The 16,797-nt window shown below is 36.9% G+C and overlaps 3 protein-coding genes across 5 annotated transcripts; 2 read left to right on the forward strand and 1 right to left on the reverse strand.

Annotated features, from left to right (window-relative positions):
- Positions 1-328: 328 nt before the first annotated feature.
- LOC114718768 (uncharacterized) lies at positions 329-5,342 on the forward strand. Of its 3 annotated transcripts, none has more exons than XM_028904201.1 (7): positions 329-658; positions 1,624-3,119; positions 3,222-3,908; positions 4,005-4,088; positions 4,165-4,240; positions 4,366-4,688; positions 5,001-5,342. In XM_028904201.1, the coding sequence occupies exons 2-7, from the start codon at positions 1,797-1,799 to the stop codon at positions 5,205-5,207; spliced, it is 2,700 nt and encodes an 899-aa protein (XP_028760034.1). In that variant the 5' UTR covers positions 329-658; positions 1,624-1,796; the 3' UTR covers positions 5,208-5,342. The 3 variants fall into 3 exon arrangements, with proteins under 3 accessions (XP_028760034.1, XP_028760032.1, XP_028760033.1); XM_028904199.1 differs by having other exon boundaries at positions 329-623; XM_028904200.1 differs by lacking the exon at positions 329-658 and adding an exon at positions 1,163-1,398.
- A 1,906-nt stretch (positions 5,343-7,248) lies between these two features.
- LOC114718775 (rRNA-processing protein fcf2-like) lies at positions 7,249-9,721 on the forward strand. Its single transcript, XM_028904209.1, has 5 exons — positions 7,249-7,523; positions 7,712-7,772; positions 7,890-7,967; positions 8,069-8,184; positions 9,279-9,721. Exons 1-5 carry the CDS (start codon positions 7,288-7,290, stop codon positions 9,400-9,402), a joined length of 615 nt encoding a protein of 204 aa, XP_028760042.1. The 5' UTR covers positions 7,249-7,287; the 3' UTR covers positions 9,403-9,721.
- Positions 9,722-10,402: 681 nt separating this feature from the next.
- Positions 10,403-13,556, reverse strand: LOC114718765 (pyruvate dehydrogenase (acetyl-transferring) kinase, mitochondrial-like). Its single transcript, XM_028904196.1, has 6 exons — positions 13,308-13,556; positions 12,241-12,499; positions 11,964-12,144; positions 11,596-11,743; positions 11,266-11,479; positions 10,403-10,662 (listed from the first exon to the last, which is right to left on the reverse strand). The coding sequence occupies exons 1-6, from the start codon at positions 13,554-13,556 to the stop codon at positions 10,604-10,606; spliced, it is 1,110 nt and encodes a 369-aa protein (XP_028760029.1). The 3' UTR covers positions 10,403-10,603.
- Between the last annotated feature and the right edge of the window lie 3,241 nt (positions 13,557-16,797).

Consider the following 16,797-nt stretch of genomic DNA (forward strand, 5'->3'; position numbering starts at 1 on the left):
CCAATACTAATCGGTAACAACCTCACCAATATGGGTTCTAAAAAGAATCCTGTTTTATGAACATTCTAAAGCCTTTTATTTAGCCAAAAACATGGTGACTTTGGTTTTTTTTTAAAAATATGGAATAACATAAAATAGACCCATGGAATATGTTGTAATTTATTTTGCATAAAATTTATATTATTATTAACTCTGAAAATATTTAAAAGCTAAATAATGATTAAGTATTAGTAAGGAATAAGGATCTCAATTAATTCCCATAAAAAGTACTCAATCTTGTGAAAAATAAAATTAAAATGAGAAAATGGGATAACACGGCCGGGTCGAGTTGACTCTTGAGCCTCCTCACCCAGCCATCCACTCGCGACTCACGATTCCCAGGCGATTTCGGCTCCTCCTCCGTCTCCGATCAAACTCCGATCATACATACGCCCCTGAAGTTTTCTTCTTCCTCACGAGAAAGCTTCCGATTCCTCAGAATGTTGCTCTCTGAATTCGGAGAAACCTTCAAGTTCTTTGAAACCTTCGGATATATTAGCCTTCACCGTTAGCTGCTCCTATTTTTGTGATTCTTTTTCCATCCCGTCCTGTTCAGATCACGGCCAATATGTTATCTCAGATCGGTAGGATGAAAGGCTATTGCTCGTCATTTTCTGTGGTGATGACACAGATTATAAATTTAATTTAATTCAATGATTTCTTGCTCTTCTCATTTAATGAGTAAATTTCCAGATCATAAATTTCTTTTTCTTCTTCTTCGAACTTTATTCCTCACAATACCGAGATCATCATGAAAGTCAGTTTTTTTTTTTTTTTGGGGGGGCTCTTTTTTCCTCCTTCAAGTTTGAATTTTTAGTTTTCATTTGTTCTCCTGATTATGCCAGAAATATTAGTAGCTGGCTAGCTGCTGACAATTTGAGCTTGAAATTCATGGATTTTTCATTTTCTGAGTTTAGTGGGATGTATGGATTAGCTTGATTAGCTGGAGAACACACGCTTTGGAAAATAAACAATTGTGAATTTTGTTGCTTTTGGTTTGGGTTAATCAGATGCTAATTGCTAGCATCAAACTAACAGAGCTCCAGCAAAGATGTGAAGGAAGAAAACAAAATAAAAATTGTTTGTTCCTCTCTGAAACAGGTAGTAATCTCTCAGATGATTGTGTCATAAGTTTCATGAGTATTGAACCTTGAACTTCTCGTTCAGTTTAATTATTTATTCAATGTTTCAATAATCTATTTCTCTCTAAAGGCTGAAGTTACATTTGGCGCTTGTTCAAATATCCTCTTTAAAAGATGAAAATACTCAGCAACTGCGGAATAAAACTTAAATGGGCCTCAGGAAGAAGGGGTGCTTATACATGGATATGGCCAACTTTTCAGCTCAGTCATCACAGTTGTAATGATTTTTTAAACCTAACCTTTTTGCTGTTCGCTGGCATGTTTCAAAACTTGTCTCTTGCTTATCATCAAAAGAATTGTTTCAAACTGCCTCTCTATACAGCTGTTAATTCATCTCAATGATATAGGCTGTTTTTCCCTATTTAAACGTCTTCCATCTATTGTCTTTATGATTTCTGGCGTGGTTTATGCGTTTTTAATTTTCTGGTTATACTATTTACAGCTCTGAGATCAGTGCAGCAGTTTGCCTGCTCAAATGCATACCATGATCACTGGAACAGGGAAGGCTCTTAGATTGCTGGATATGTTATAATTGTGGGACTTTTATGTTCCTTGGATTCAGCATTCTTTCAGATGTGAGCAGAGGATTTATGTTTTGGGTAAGTATTTGAACTAATGGCTCCAATTCGCTCCACTGGGTTTGTCGATCCTGGTTGGGATCATGGTGTTGCTCAAGATGAGCGAAAGAAGAAGGTCAGATGCAATTACTGTGGGAAAATAGTTAGTGGTGGCATATACAGATTAAAGCAACATCTAGCACGAGTTTCTGGGGAAGTAACTTACTGTGAAAAGGCTCCAGAAGAAGTCTACCTAAAAATGAAGGAAAACCTTGAAGGATGCCGTTCCAATAAGAAACAAAAACAAGTTGAGGCACAAGCATATCTGAAATTCCATTCTAATGATGAGGAAGATGAGGAAGAGCGAGTTGGTTATAGAAACAAAGGGAAGCAATTGATGGTTGATAGAAATGTTTCGGTAAATTTGACTCCTCTTAGATCATTAGGATATGTTGACCCAGGGTGGGAGCATGGCACTGCTCAGGATGAGAGAAAGAAGAAAGTGAAGTGCAATTATTGTGAAAAAGTTGTCAGTGGAGGTATAAATCGGTTTAAACAACATCTGGCAAGGATTCCTGGAGAAGTAGCACCTTGTAAACATGCCCCCGAGGAGGTTTATCTTAAAATAAAAGAGAATATGAAATGGCATCGCACTGGAAGGAGGCATCGACGACCTGAGGCCAAGGACTTTCCAGCTTTCTATTCAAAGTCAGATAATGAAGAGGAAGAAGATGATCAAGTTGATGATGCTCTGCATCATCTGTCCAAGGAAACTATGGTAGATGTTGATAAGAGATTGTCTAAAGATTTAAGAAAGAACTTCAAGGGATTCTCATCTAGTAGTGGTCCTGAACCAGTATTAAGAAGATCAAGATTGGATTCTGTTTATCTGAAAATGCCTAAGAATCAGACGCCTCAAACTTACAAACCACTAAAAGTTAAGACAGGCCCCACTAAAAAATCACGCAAGGAGGTCATTTCCACAATTTGCAAGTTCTTTTATCATGCAGGGGTTCCTTTACAGGCTGCAAACTCCATATACTTTCACAAAATGCTGGAAGTAATTGGTCAATATGGCCAAGGACTGATATGCTCTCCAAGCCAACTTATTTCTGGTCGGTTTCTTCAGGAGGAAATCAATACAATTAAGAATTACCTAGTTGAATACAAGGCTTCTTGGGCGTTTACTGGTTGTTCTATAATGGCAGATAGTTGGAGAGATACTCAGGGTAGGACTTTAATTAACTTTCTGGTTTCTTGCCCTCATGGTGTTTACTTTGTTTCTTCAGTTGATGCCACTAATGTTGTAGAAGATGCATCAAATCTATTTAGGCTTCTAGATGAAGTGGTGGAAGAAATAGGCGAGGAGAATGTAGTGCAGGTATTTTGCTCCTTTTTAATCTTGTGGCATCCTCCTTCATCCTCAATGTCATCTAGTAGCAGTTATTTATCCTTGTTTTTCTTATTCCCCTTTTTGATATAGGTAATTACTGAAAATACCCCCAGCTATAAAGCTGCTGGGAAAATGCTTGAAGAGAGGAGAAGGAACTTATTCTGGACCCCGTGTGCCACCTACTCTATTGATAGGATGCTTGAAGATTTTATGAAGATAAAATGTGTTGGAGAGTGCATGGAAAAGGGCCAAAAAATTACGAAGCTCATATACAATCAAATATGGTTGTTAAATCTCATGAAGAATGAATTTACTCAGGGACAGGAGCTTCTGAAGCCAGCTGGCACCCGATATGCCTCTAGCTTTGCTACATTACAAAGCTTGCTGGATCATCGGGTTGGTCTGAGACGAATGTTCACATCAAACAAATGGATTTCATCTAGGTTCTCCAGCACAATCGAAGGAAAAGAGGTGGAAAAAATTATCTTGAATGTTACTTTCTGGAAGAAAATGCAATACGTCAGGAAGTCAGTAGACCCAATAATGCAAGTACTCCAAAAGCTTTACAGTGGCGAAAGCTTGTCAATGCCATACATATACAATGACATGTACAGGGCTAAACTTGCAATCAAAGCCCTTCACGGTGATGATGCTCGTAAATATGAACCATTTTGGAAGGTGATAGACAACCACGGGAACTCTCTTTTCTATCACCCTCTTTATTTGGCTGCATACTTCTTAAATCCATCATACCGATATCGTACAGATTTTGTGGCGGTATGTGAGAGTGTTGAATATTTCCTATGACAGCAAATCTTTTCTTCAATTTTTCACCTGAAGTAAATTATTATTATTATTTTTTTATATGACTAGCATTCTGAGGTAGTACGTGGACTTAATGAATGCATTGTGCGGCTGGAGCCAGATAATATGAGACGGATTTCGGCATCAATGCAGGTAAGATATCCTTGGTGATATTTTTGTATGATGACAAAATTAATAGGAGCTTCCTTACTATCATTCTTTTCCCCAGATTTCTGATTATAATTCTGCGAAGGCTGATCTTGGAACTGAATTGGCAATTAGCACTAGAACAGAGCTTGAACCAGGTAAGCTGCTACTTTTCCTTCTAAAAGTTCTTGTGCAGATTCCTTTATACGCATGGATGGATATGCTTGATTATTTCCATTAGATTAACTTTGAGTTGATTTGTTCTTCTTTTCTACATCCCCAGCTGCTTGGTGGCAACAACATGGAATAAGTTGCTTAGAACTGCAAAGAATAGCTGTGCGCATACTAAGTCAGACATGTTCATCCTTTGGGTGTGAGCATGATTGGAGTATATATGATCAGATATATAGTAAAAGGTGTAATCGTTTATCACAGAAGAAACTGAATGATCTCATCTATGTTCACTACAACTTGCGACTTAGAGAATGCCAATTAAGAAAAAGGTGCAAGGACTCGAGCTCTGTCTCTCTTGACACTGCTCTGCAAGAGACTCTGCTTGAGGACTGGATATTTGATGCGGACCTACAGAGTGCAAGTGGTGATAAGGTACCCAGTTTGAACAGTTTTATATAACTTTCTCAAGTTCTTGTGTTTTTGGGGGGTGGAAGTGAACTTGCTTGGGTGTTAATAAAGCATTAATCAGAGGCCCATTGCATAATTCCTGCTTTAAAAAAGTGCCAAGTGAAGTCATACCATGCTTTGTGGCATACCATGTGTTAACTTTGCATTGTTGCTGTCATTCATGCAACTTGGAATAAGTTTTTGTGTTCAAAATACCTGATCATCAAGGTTTCATTTCTCCTCAGCAGTGAAGCTTCTGGCATTAATAGTGTATTGAATTCTTTGCCTTCATTTTAGGTCATCGGTTTTGGAGGCGAACAAGACGATGAATGCGAAAATGATTCGATTGATTATGAAGATGGAGCTGCAAGGCCTGTGAAGGAATGCCTTGAGCTGGTTGCCATAGGGGATGTAGAATCATTGGATGTAGATCATGCTAACATGGATGCTGCCACCGACGATGAATCTGATCTGAATTATTTTGATGATGATCTGAGTGAGTAATCAGGTTACATGTATCATTGGTTATTAGCACCTACAAATATGCTGTGAAGAAAAATATGAACGCCTTTCTCCTCATAAGCCATGTATTGAATATCTATTTTTATCTATTGAGAGCAAAATCAGTTACAGATGGAATCTATCCTCTTTGCTTTATCCCTTTCTGGCTCAAACTACCTCCTTGCAGAAGTCATGGTGTCTGAAGAAGGCTGACAACACGCCACAAGTGTAATAATAAAGATTAAGATTAAGGAGGTGTTTGGGTGATTAAGAAATATGAAATAAATATATGAAAGGAGTTTTGTCTGAAAGAATTTTTTAACAGTGCTTTTGTTAGAATCCAAACACCCTTTAAATCTTTATGACATATATACTCAAAACCAATTTATACATTGTCATCAACTTGTGACTTTATGACTCGTGATTAAAATTAGGGGTGTGCATGGACTAGACTGGACCGGGTTTGTTATCAACCCGAAGTCTGGTCCAGTAAAGACCTCGGGCTGAAAAAAACAGCCCGAGGTCTGGTCCAGTCCAGTGCCAACCCGAGGTCGGGTTGGACTGGACTTGGTCCTCTGGACTGCCTGGACCAGTCCAGGCAGTCCAGAGCTAATTTTAATTTTTGTTTTAAAAAAAATTTCTTTAATAGGAGGCAAGATTGTAACTTACTATATAAAATTTTGCACATATTTAATTCAAAATTTATCAAATTTGATCATTCCTTTTCAATTTCCCAATGAAGTCATGTTTTATTAATTAATTCTCATCAATATAGATCTTAAATTGTAGAAAATATATATATACTCCTCCGGTCCTTATTATAAGACCCAATTTGACTTTTATTTGGTCCTAATTATAAGACCCAATCCATTTTTTCTCTTATATTTATGCATTTTTTCCAACATAATCCTTCTAATAATGATAGTTTTAGCCAATATACTTAATTAGCAAGGATATTTAGGAATGATAACACTTATTTATTATAAATAACCAACTCAACTTACTTCCTTAATCTCCTCAAATAAGTCAATTGGGTCTTATAATTAGGACCGGAGGAGTACATGCTCATTACTTCGAAAGTTAATAGATAAATCTTAATTATTTGAATAGATAAAAAATTTATATAGAAAAATTAAATCAAATTAAAATTATATAAATAATAATTTAAAAAAATCGGACTGGACTGGACTGGACCAACTGGTCTGAGGGGTCAGTCCCTAGTCCAGTCCAGCCCGATGAGACTAGTCCGGTCCAGTCTGGTCCAGTCTTGTTTCGGGCCAATTTTTTCTGGACCAGACTGGACCGGGTTTGTTCGGGTTGGACCGAACCATACCGGACCACCGGGTTTTTGCACAGCCCTAATTAAAATATCTCAACTCAACGTCATATATATTAGGACGAATCACAGAGTAACAAATTATTAATTTCATTTTCTATGCTTTATGGTGTGCTCCACAAAATAAAAAGAAATATTAAAAGATACAAAATTCCTTTTTGTTAACACTTATCAGCTACATAAAACTAGCGAGAAATTCTGATTCAAGTCTCATCAAGTTTTTTTTAAAAAAATAAAATAGCGAAAATGAATTTCCATCCGAAAGAATGCTATACAACAAGGAATCTGGAAATAACAAAAAAATCACCAGATTCAACCAAGAGGGAGGAGAGAAGACTTCAGCATCTTGAGTCCTGGGCAAAATCTCATCCAATTTTAAACGAGAATTTGCTTAAATATGTTTTGTTTTTAATCTCAACTCAAATTTCATAATTAGGTGAGCCCATTCTCTCATCCAATGTAAAAGTGTGTGTTTAATCACCCTTGTTAAATCTTCCTTTCCAGTGGTAGTAAGTTTCTAAAAATAAAATTAGACTCTTATTTAATCGAATCAAATTGTGCGGAAGTAATCTGATTTGCTTGTAAATGCTTAGCTGAAACGCAGTGCAGTCTTTCTAAAATGGGCCCATTGGATCTTTTAATCAGCCCAAACCTAAGCCCATATCTTTTTATAAGCTCGGATGTTGCAGAATTTGGAAGAATTGCTTGTGCCGTAGTTTTCTTCACCTAAGTCGTCCGCCGGACAGGATGCCGGAGAGCGACCCAGTGGTTGGCCTCTCGTGGCAACCTAAGTTGCCTATTCTATCTTCTTCTTCGAAGGCAGCAAATGTTTCTCAGAGAAAATCTCAACCCGAGGCCAGTAGTAGCGCTATCTGGAAACCCAACTCCGAGCTTGTTCATGGCCTCTTCGTTCCGCCCAGCGACCCCAAAAAATTGAATAAGTTACTCAGAAAGCAAGTTAAAGACACAGCGGGAAAAAATTGGTATACTTCCATTCCGACTACATATTATGTTCTAAATCCTTCTGTATTACTTTGTTATTCCTTTTTTAATCATTGTGATTCATATTTCCTCTTTTGCTTAGGCTTAACTTGGTTATATATACTTGTGATTTGAGACGGAAATTATCGTGTTTTCCTTTTCTTGTTTTCCCCTTTCGTATCTTTGTCAGGTTCGATATGCCTGCTCAAACCATGACCCCCGAGTTGGAGAAAGATCTGAAGCTATTGAAGGTTCTGTTATTTTTAATTTTTGATATCTTCTTTTCTTTTGATCTGATGTATGGTAGATGTTATGTTATTATAGCCTTCATACTTTTTAAAAGGAATGGTATATGTTGATGGTTACAGTTGAGGGGTGCCATTGATCCCAAACGGCACTACAAGAAGGGTGATTCAAAATCAAAAACGTTACCCAAATATTTCCAGGCAAGTCAATGTTTGCACTAAATAGATAGCCGCAGAATTTATATAACTCGTGGCATCAATGTTATATAACTTGTGCGTTTATATCATTTGAACATTATCAGGTGGGAACAGTTGTGGAGTCTTCAGAGGACTTCTTCTCAGCAAGATTGACAAAGAAGGAGAGAAAGGCAACACTTGCTGATGAGCTGCTTTCTGATCCTGCCTTTTCAGCTTACAGGTAAGCTACACAATGTCTATTTGTCTTCATGGAATGATCTTGCAAGACTTATTGTCTTCATTTTGTATGCATGCTGCGGTGAGTTTACACATGGATATATCAAGATTCACAGCTATAATTTAAATATCAGAATCCATTTGGGAAAATGCAAGTGACACTCGTGTGATCAAAAGTTTGTCAGTTAGAGGGGGAATGGGTATGTAAAATTATATTTTTGTAGATGCTCCACTGCAACATTCAACACGCACTGAACAGTGTCTTGTACCATTATAAGGCCCTGTTTGCCATCACAATTAAAATCCCTTATAAGCAGATTTTACGTAAGTCGAGACAAAATTTTTTTTACATATTTACTTCGTATTCTGTAAATCACAATTAAAAAGTTACTTATTAGTTATTACAAACGGACCCTAAGTTGGATTGCTGAAGGTGCGGCTGTTAAGCCTTTAAAATGGTGTGAGCATGTGGGCACTTCTGGTAACGTGTTTTTTTTTAGAAGAAAGCACCATACAATGCTATGGCATTAAATGAATGATACATCTGAAGAGTTGATTGTTGATAGGGTAAAATGGCATCATTGCAATTAATGTAGCCAAACTCGGTAAAATAAGGCTTGTCTTAGTCATTGTTTCAGTCTCCTTTTTTTGGGTTCCATCTCCCATTACACTAATACCTTTTGTTGTACAAAGGTAGCGTTCTTGGTGTTTTTCCCCTTTTTTTTTGGGCTTATGATTTTTCTCCCTTTTGGTCTTTCTCGGTTTAAGAGGAGTGGAGGGCAAGTCTTTACGCACGGAATGGGTTATTTGTTTCACATTTAAAAGAAAAAATTCTCTTGCATCACGCTTGATGATGGATAATGGTTAGGCACATGGATAACATTTCTACTTTGTTTGCATGGTGCCCAAGTATACCACCTCTTGTATTTTTTGTCCGAAATAAAAAAGAAAGAGGCCTCTCTTAGATAAAGTTCAGATAATTAGCTGGTTAAACATTTGAAGATAAGTACTTAAAGACGGAGTTGCGCATTCAAAGGGTAGGCTTTCTCTTATGCTTGCTTGGTTATTTACTCTTTGGTTGTTTATCATTTACTTTAGGAAGCGGAAGGTTCGAGAGATTGAAGATGAAAAGCGACCAGGTGGAAATAACAAGTGGAAGATAAAGGGTCAGAATACACGCGTGCGTGCCAAGGAAAGAAGGGTCAAGAAAAGAAGGGATTAATGAATTGCCACCATTTCGAAATTAGACATTAAATGTTGCAATGGCATTAAAAAGAACACCATGGTGCTCTTATCATGAAGCAGCACGAAAGGATCTTAGCTCTTGAGATTTTGTGCCCCTCCTGGGATGGTTAAAAAGTCAAAGGTAGGGACATGAATAGCAAAGCATTCCTTCTTGTACGTAGATACAATAGTATTTTGGCCTCTTCAAGGTAGATGCAATAGTTACTGACTTACTGCTATGAAAAATATCATAACTTATCTGGTATATCGAATTTATTTAAACTAGGCCTACGATGCCTGCCGTTTCTTTGGTATTATTTTGTCTTGCTTAATGTTTTCTCAAAAGCACTGTTATGTTTTATTTTAGAACTAGGAGAAGGGCAAGCCGCAGGGTATTCCGTTGTCCTTCTTTGCCCCCGTTGGCATCCCTATGTTACATTATTTTAACAACGGAGTTTTGTTTACCATTGAAATCTGAATTAGCTGGCCAAAAACGTATATATCAGGATCCTACATAATTTTATTGAAGTTTAGTTCGTCGGTATTTAGATAGCATATAACTAAGATGACATCAAGGTGTTTTTTTTTCTCTCTTTCTTTTCTTTTTTTCCGGTTGCATAACACAGTAACCATTGCACGTGTAACTGGGGCTGATCGAATTTTCTCTCTCTCCAAACTACTGGAAACAACTTCAGAGAAATGAATACTTTCAATCACTACAAATTAAATCATATTAAATTGTCCTTTCCATCCGCCTCCGGTTGATCACAATCGCTTGGGTGTTTGGGGTTGCTGGACCCACGCTTTTAAAATTTTCAGTATCGGACTAATTAATTGATAGGTTCCAAACATCGCATCTTTCCCCCGAATTCTGTTTCTGAAAAATATCCTAAACCCAACAACCTTTTGTTTCTGAAAACTAGCAATCATATCAACGCCAAATACGACAGAAATTCTATTTCCGATAGAAATCGGGCAACTGCCAAAAGCTCGATGTAACGGGAACGAGAGAATCATTTCTCATGCATAATCGTCGAGCATTGTATAATGTCATATCTACAAGAAAATTACCGATTAGAAGAATGGAAGATTGACAGTAAATTTGTTATTTTCTGGAGTCACAATCCTTTTATCTTGCAAAGTGCTTCCTCCAGTAACTTGTGGTAACTTGGAGTTAGGAGGAACCAGAATAATTACTTTCAGGGCAAAGGTTCCTGAGAACCACCCAAACGAGATAAATGCAGATACGCATCGGTCCCTGCGAATAGACAACCAGAACAGTATTAGAACTCTCAATTGTTGAAGCAAGCACAAATGAGCACTTATATGTCTATCTTATCTTTGGCTCTTGGGGCACATCCATCGGATCTGTCTCAATTTTCCCAAGAAAAACGACTAATGCATGACTGACTAACACAAGGAATAGAAAAACTTTGCATTGAATATGATACTTGCTGTCATACTAATAAAAGTCCCGAGGTTAATAGAATTATGCTATTACTCATGCTCATACCCAACTACCGAGCTGTATTGCTAAAATAAGCAATTAAACAACTTTCATAAGGTCCATGGGATCATTTACAATACGTCAAATTAATGGCATCAGATCTAATGGCCAACAGTCCAACACAAGAGGTGCATATTTGCTGCGAGAACTGAGTAGAAACTACAATAGTTGGACATAGCTGTATCGTATTTAATTGCAATCAGATCAGATCTCAATATGTACCGTATCCCCCAATTTATTATCCAGTGAATACATAAAAAGTTGCGATACAGAACTATAGCAGAATACTGAAAGGAAATCTGAATGAAATATATTGCAGAAGACAACTAGAAATAATTTTGCTGATTTACTTACCATATCCTTCCATAGAGATGATTTGAAGATCACCCCCAAAGTACCGAGCATACAAGCGGCTAATAGGAAGACCATATCCATATCCAGCCATTGTCACAGCATTAGCTGTTCCAATATCTGAATGCTCATCCAATGGGTTTCTAGCAGTACTGTAGAGATATGTAAAAATTTTGGGAAGGCCACTTCTTGGAATTCCACCTCCCTCATCTGAAACCTACAATACCAACCACACCACCTTAACGAGGCAATTTCATGCTGGCACGTTAAACCATCCTTTACAAAAGGCCAAAAGCGGATGATTGTGCTTATTAAGATATGGACACAAAGTACCTTTATGGTAACATCCTCTTCCCCATCAGCCACTATTATTCTGATGGGAGGGGCAACTTTGTCAGAATCCATAAATCGCTCTTGGACAGCACGCAGTGAGTTCTTAACCAGCTCGAATACCATAAGATGCAAGTGAGCGGGAACATACCTGTTAAAAAGACATGAACAAACTATAAAGAAAAGGAACAGAAACAACTTCTTAGCTACAAGTCAGAATGGTATAACCACTCTAAAGTAAGAACCGAACCAAAACGAGAAAAAAAGAAGGGGAAAGAGACATAAGGTTGGAAAAGGAAATGACAAAAAATAACATCAAAATCAAAATAAATGGCTTCAGGAAGGTAAGAACTAAGAATCAAGTTACTCACGGAAAAGTAAAACCAGGATCCCCATAAATCTGAACATCTGGAGCACTGCCATATTCACGATAACATATAACACGAGCATCTTCACTAGCAGTCCTTGCCACCTCCATCGGAGACATTTTTGTATGAATATAACCTACAACATGCGGAGCAGGATTGGGATTGTGCAACTCAACGTGCTGCCCTATATCCCACGACGCACAGATTGAGTTTAGTGGTTAGACCGACAACTTAAATCACTAGACTCAAAGAAGCCAGGTAAAGTGTTGTGTGAACTCACCAATAAGCATACGGATTCCAATTCTTGACATGTAGAAGCGATCAAGGAACTGCTGAATATCATCAAGATCTTCATAAACTATCTTTGGAGCCATGCCTTTCTTTAACTGTTGAATGCCTAATGCCATTGTGGGCACCACATTGTTGTGTCTCACCTTGATGGCCTTAATCATTTCAGTGAATTCTTTCTCATCATTCATATTCTTGATCTCAGGAAAAGTTCTGAGATCACGGAAGGAATCTAAGTACCAATCTCGGACCTAAAAACAAAAAATTTAGCACATAGTTCAAAGATCAACTGGCTTTTTTTTTTTTGGGGGGGGGGGGGTTCCATATAAAAGGAAAACAAGTTTTGCACCACATGCCTACTTTTATTGAATGAAAGTTGGTAAACTTCCGGAAACCACGACCTTAAAAGCTAGAGGGTTAAAGACCAATGAAAATTATTAAAAATCAAAGGAATAGTAACATTCCATTTTTGTCAGTATAAGCATTCAGTCATAGTAGAATGAAACAAACGTGAATTCATATAGAATAATAATTTATACTGTTCTAAGCAAAGAGTATTATGCAGCTTGCCCAGCTTATCCGAGGATATAAAACCTTTGATTTCAAATTTTAAATGGACATTTAAGATCTGCAACTCATAAAGTTCCATCCAAGTCAAAAACCGTAATCAGCAAAATAATAATAATAAGGTTCAGCAAAGTTTCCCATCTAGCCCATGTTAAAGGCACTCGAGTTCCTTGAAACCAAGTTGAACTTCACATACTCAATTATTCACATGTCAATTGCAAAGACCAGGAAACTATATTACATTATTAACTAAAATACGAATTAATTTTTTTATTGAAAATATCACTTCCGCAAATTCGCAGATAGTTAATCTCTCAATTCTCACGACTCAGTCAGTAAAGAAAAATAAGACCAACAAATTAGTAAAATGAACTACACAAACAGAATTACCTCGTAAGCAAGGGGAAGGGGTTCTGATTAATGAAATTCACAAGAAAACGAACATTCAATGTAGGAAGAGAGAAGAAATAAAGAGACAGAACAAGCAGTAACCTTCAGGACAGCAGGTTTTTCAGATAATCCATATGGAAGCCTCTCGAGCTCAATAGCTCTTCTAGCAATCCTAATGGGAAGCTCCTTGTGAAGGAACTGAGCGGAAATCAGCAAATTCCTATCAGTGGGTTTGGACCCAAATTCCATCATATACCTCAAGCTCACCCCCGTCTGCTTCAAACAACTCCATCTGTGAACGTCCTCGATCAATCCCTTGGAAAAGGATTGGCAGGCCTTCTTAGCCGCCATCGCTCAGTTCTGTAGCCAAGAACAAGAACAGAAAGGTCCAGTTTGGGTAACGATAACGAATCGGAGCAGCAACAATCAGCATGCAAGCCAAGTACTACAGAATGCAAAAATGACATAGATAAACACGAAAGAATCCCCAATTGCGAGGAAAGGAGAAAGAGAAAGAGTCCCCTCCCGCAGAGGGAGAAATTGACAGGTGACGAAGATGAGTCCTCAAAAAGAAACTATGGTTAGATTTTAACCATACACGGACAAATTGAAATTTCCTTATTCCGGAGATCAGTATTAATTGATGATCGATGATGATGGTTTATGAAGCCGGAAAAACTGTAAGGCTCTGTTGCAAAAAATGTTCCAATTCCAAGTCTTCTAATTTCAAAATGCCTAATTCCCAATCCCCCTTTTCAAGAGGGATCCCTGTAAAAATCAGCACAGCGGCCCGGCTCACCACGTGATCATTCAGATTCTTGAGGATGACATGATTTGACAAGTGGTTCCAAAAGGAGTAGTACACGTGTCAAGGAAGGAGGCTATTTCGGGTCTTTCACCCCCCCCAACACCCGGGTTACGTCGTTTCGGATTTTAACCCGTCGGGAAATGATCGCCGGAGCCTGACAAAAGAAGAAGGGTGTGTTTGGCAAGCATCCCAAACCATGGTTTGAGAAAAATGTTAGCCAAACACCCTTAAAAAAATCAAAACCATAGTTTGGGTTCAAAACCATGGTTTTGGGAAAAAGCAGAAATTTTTTACTATTGGAGAAAAAAGAGAGAGTGTGAGAGCCTATATGATATGTATCTTGTTTTTTTTTATAAACATATTTTTTATAAACATATTTAATCTTATATCTTATAAATATATATACATATTAATTATTTATTAATTATATTATCTTATATATTATTAATATATGTTAATAAAAATATATTATTAACAATTTTATTCCTTCAAATTAAAATATATCATAAAATATATTTTTTCTATAATTATTATATTAATTTATACCAATTTGTATATATAAAAAGTACTTCTAATAATGACTATCCAAACACTCACACTTTTCAAAATCACTTTTTTACAAAATCTATTCTTCCCAAAATCTATTTTTTTCAGAATCTATTCTCCAGAAGCTATTCTTCAAACCATGGTTTGATTTCATCCAAACACATCCTAAATGACTAGACGGCGTAGGACTCGGCCCAGTTAGGGCCCACTTTATTATTGAAAATAACTTCCTCATCTTATTACAATTTACAACCAAGATTTAATTAGATAATTAATTATGAATAATATAAATAAGTAGACTCAAAGTCGTACCGAATTACGTATTTAATGTGATTAGAGTGCTATGATTTTTTTTTGCTGTCAACCTTTAAAACCAAGTGACGTGACCTACGGTGTCCAGTTCCCCACAAGCAACTACGGAGATAACGTAAAAAGTAAACGTGGTACGCTTCTGAAGATAAGTCTTACCCCCACACGGAACATAAAATAGTACAATAACCCATGCACATAAGCTCATATGAAAATCATAATAATGAAACAGTACAAAATTGAGATGAGTTTTAGTGACGAAGGGCGTGTATTTTTCTTATTTTTTATGTCAAACACTTGTGTGAAATAAAAGAGTCATTGGTCACCCAAGCGTGGAGGGGAACATGAAAAGTGGTCCAGAACAGAAGAAAGGGTTGGTACGCGTCCCTAGGCATTAATTTTTTGGTATGTTCTGATAATTTTATTTTGAATCGGGCACTTGACATTTTTATCTTCTTTTCAAATAGTGGAGGGGAGACGTGCAGTGCTGTGGCGTGGGTATTTATATGATGGTGTCCCGAGTATGTGTATGGGCGTGTGGTGTCTATAACACTCAATTCAAATATCTTTTTTTTTTTTTGAGTTACAGGAGGGCGGGATCGAACCCGCGTTACACACACGCACACACCCACACCACTGGGCCAACAGGCCGGTGGTACTCAATTCAAATATCTTATCTGCAAAAGACCCCACTTCTCTTCCAAAATGTGAATCCCAGGGCCCTCGTCTCTGTTCACATGCATTTATGAAGCACCGCCCCAATTTCTGTTCTTATCAAACAAGATCCAAACTAACTAAAATGTTTGCCGTTTGATGCTGAGAGGTAGTGGTAATAATTATGGAATTAAAAGGAGTAGTACCAGAGTAGGACAAAATGGTTGTAGATGGCAAAGGTCCGAAAACCACGTGTGTGTTTAATTGAACCATAAATGCAATTACATCCCGATCATCAATCACCGACTTTTTTAATTGGTGGTGAATTGAATTCAGAAGTATATTGAAGTCATGCATACTTCTGAGTTCAAAAAAAAAAAATTTGCAGAGGTATTTACAAATTATCTATTAACAAAATTTTTAAATTAATAATAAGATCCTAATTTATAATCTTATAAGTTATAAATGATTATTACTAATTAGATCAACTCTTATTTGTCACCAATTGCCGATTTGTTGTGACCTACCAGCCTCAATAGTCACCACTCGTTTTTTCCGTCGGACTCAATACTCACCACTCACCACTTAGACTAATTGGTGGGTGTAGGCCCGGGGGGCTCCAATCTAGAGCCCGGTTGATTTTTGAACCAAGCCGCTCTTGCTGGATTTGGCCCCGCACCAAAAATTCCAAAGGGAAAATTATTATTGTTTTTTTTTTTAATATTTATTGTTAATATATAACATTTCTTATACTTTTTGTGACTGACCACATGACGTAGATTAAATTTATATTTTAGAATGCCAAATGCAACTAGCCAGCTTGTCTGTAGTTTGGGAATTTCATAAAACTATTAACTAACATATAACAAATATGACACATTTTTCTTAAAACATTATAATCATATTTCTTAATACTCTGTCTCCTTTTCACTTGATTATGGTTAGGGGAGTATCCATAGAGTAATTTAGAGAAAATTGATAAATATGAGAAATGGATCTTATATCTAGGACCAAAACCAACTCAATAGTTAGGTCCTGTATCAAGGACCGGAGGAGTATTTTGGGTTTTTGCTTCTATTTTGAAACCATTATTATTTTTAAAGTTATGTTGCTAAAATTGGCAGTAGTAGTTGTAAAAGTTAGTAATGGAACACACAGTACTTCTCTTATTCTTACTATAAAAATTTATTTAATTAATCTGATTAGATTAAGAAAACTAAGGAAGTTAGTTATTTTAAGAAATATAATATATTTTTTTTAAAATACCATGATCAT

The sequence above is a fragment of the Neltuma alba genome, unplaced genomic scaffold, assembly GCF_004799145.2.
Source record: "Neltuma alba isolate B1F8T4 unplaced genomic scaffold, ASM479914v2 tig00011867_pilon, whole genome shotgun sequence".
Taxonomy (NCBI): Eukaryota; Viridiplantae; Streptophyta; class Magnoliopsida; order Fabales; family Fabaceae; genus Neltuma; species Neltuma alba.

Excerpts from the sequence above, each read along its gene's own strand:
- LOC114718768 (XM_028904201.1), top strand. The coding sequence starts at position 1,797 with ATGGCTCCAATTCGCTCCACTGGGTTTGTCGATCCTGGTTGGGATCAT. Across the intron at positions 3,909-4,004 it reads ATCGTACAGATTTTGTGGCG|CATTCTGAGGTAGTACGTGG; the intron begins GTATGTGAGAGT and ends TTATATGACTAG. Across the intron at positions 4,089-4,164 it reads GGATTTCGGCATCAATGCAG|ATTTCTGATTATAATTCTGC; the intron begins GTAAGATATCCT and ends TCTTTTCCCCAG.
- LOC114718765 (XM_028904196.1), bottom strand. The coding sequence starts at position 13,556 with ATGGCGGCTAAGAAGGCCTGCCAATCCTTTTCCAAGGGATTGATCGAG. Across the intron at positions 12,500-13,307 it reads AAAAACCTGCTGTCCTGAAG|GTCCGAGATTGGTACTTAGA; the intron begins GTTACTGCTTGT and ends TTTTGTTTTTAG. Across the intron at positions 11,480-11,595 it reads AAGAGGATGTTACCATAAAG|GTTTCAGATGAGGGAGGTGG; the intron begins GTACTTTGTGTC and ends TTGGTATTGTAG.
- LOC114718775 (XM_028904209.1), top strand. The coding sequence starts at position 7,288 with ATGCCGGAGAGCGACCCAGTGGTTGGCCTCTCGTGGCAACCTAAGTTG. Across the intron at positions 7,524-7,711 it reads GACACAGCGGGAAAAAATTG|GTTCGATATGCCTGCTCAAA; the intron begins GTATACTTCCAT and ends TATCTTTGTCAG. Across the intron at positions 7,968-8,068 it reads CGTTACCCAAATATTTCCAG|GTGGGAACAGTTGTGGAGTC; the intron begins GCAAGTCAATGT and ends GAACATTATCAG.